Below are 1,267 nucleotides of genomic sequence, written 5' to 3'. Positions count from 1 at the left end.
ATGACCTCAGTATCATTATCTTAAAACACGTATCCTCTTGTTCAGAAATTAAATTTGAAATTGGTCGTCAAGCTTGGGGAGCTTGGGAGTTTTCTTTTTTTTAATTTTTTATACTTCAACAAGCGGCGCTTTTATTAAATTATTAAATTATTAAATTTAATTAATCAAAAAATCTATATTAAAAAATTTGAAATTTGAAGTACAGGCTCCAATGAAAATCCACGAATATAGAAACCGGGCTAACCAAGCGCGATAAATGATGCGCAAGTCTTTATTTTTATTTTACATATTTTCCAACCTATATTCGCGCGTAAAAAATTGGAGTTATCTTTTATTTTGCTGTTGTATTCAATAAATGTTGACAGAGTTGCACTAAAAATTTGCGCTGCCAATTTAACTTTCATTTTCTTTATTTTATTTTTTTTAATATGTTGATCCGTTATTTTTCTTAATTGACGATTGAATATATTGCTATAAATATCCAGGTTATAAGCAGTTTCTATAATATTCCACAAAGCAATTCCTTTTACGTTTGACTCCTTATCTATCATAATCTCAATATCTTTCTCAAGAAAATTATTCCGTATTCCTTTCAATAAATGTGGAGGATCGTACAACACAATAATCTTTTGATTATCCAAGATAATTGTTTCATCTGCAAATATAATGTTATGTGTATTATTATACATGTTACATTATGATATAATTTCATCTACTGCATTTTTACTTACCAATATGTTCACCTTTTTTTAAACAGTTACTTCTTGAATCACTTAAGAACTGGTTAAGTGCAATCACGTTTGAGGACCCTTGGTCACATATTGTTGCAACAATAATAAACCCAGCCTTTGTAATTTCATGGACAATTTCTTTAATACAACGCATTAATTGTGGAGTTTTGGTCTGGCTTTTGAAAAAATTATATGACAATGGTATTTTCCAGACGGTTCTTATACCTGTTAACATAAACACAAGTGCATGATCAGCTATTCTTTGTGTTCTTTTATGACCCCAGTCTTCAAAACCAATTATTTTTTTATCTTGTCGTATTGTAGGTGAGGTTGTAACGAAATTTCATCCCACATGAGAATACATAATTTATCGATAACATTTGTTATTAACGATTGTTGATGAGAAAGATGCAAAAATATTATGTTATTTATGCCTGCGTGTATTGGAACTTTTTGCAATAAACGTCTTAAAGTTCTGCTACTAGCAAGTAACACTACCCAAGTGTAAATCGCCGATTTGGATAATTTTTTAATAT

At 29.5% G+C, this 1,267-nt stretch overlaps 1 protein-coding gene across 1 annotated transcript; it reads right to left on the bottom strand.

Moving 5' to 3' along the window:
• Positions 1 to 222: 222 nt before the first annotated feature.
• Positions 223 to 1,235, bottom strand: LOC112461186. The gene is made up of 2 exons (XM_025026337.1): positions 732 to 1,235; positions 223 to 655 (listed from the first exon to the last, which is right to left on the bottom strand). Exons 1-2 carry the CDS (start codon positions 964 to 966, stop codon positions 240 to 242), a joined length of 651 nt encoding a protein of 216 aa, XP_024882105.1. The 5' UTR covers positions 967 to 1,235; the 3' UTR covers positions 223 to 239.
• Positions 1,236 to 1,267: the final 32 nt, after the last annotated feature.

Source organism: Temnothorax curvispinosus, unplaced genomic scaffold (assembly GCF_003070985.1).
Source record: "Temnothorax curvispinosus isolate PA1 unplaced genomic scaffold, ASM307098v1 QBEX01011121.1, whole genome shotgun sequence".
Lineage (NCBI taxonomy): Eukaryota > Metazoa > Arthropoda > Insecta > Hymenoptera > Formicidae > Temnothorax > Temnothorax curvispinosus.
This window is presented reverse-complemented; position numbering and strand designations above follow the sequence as displayed.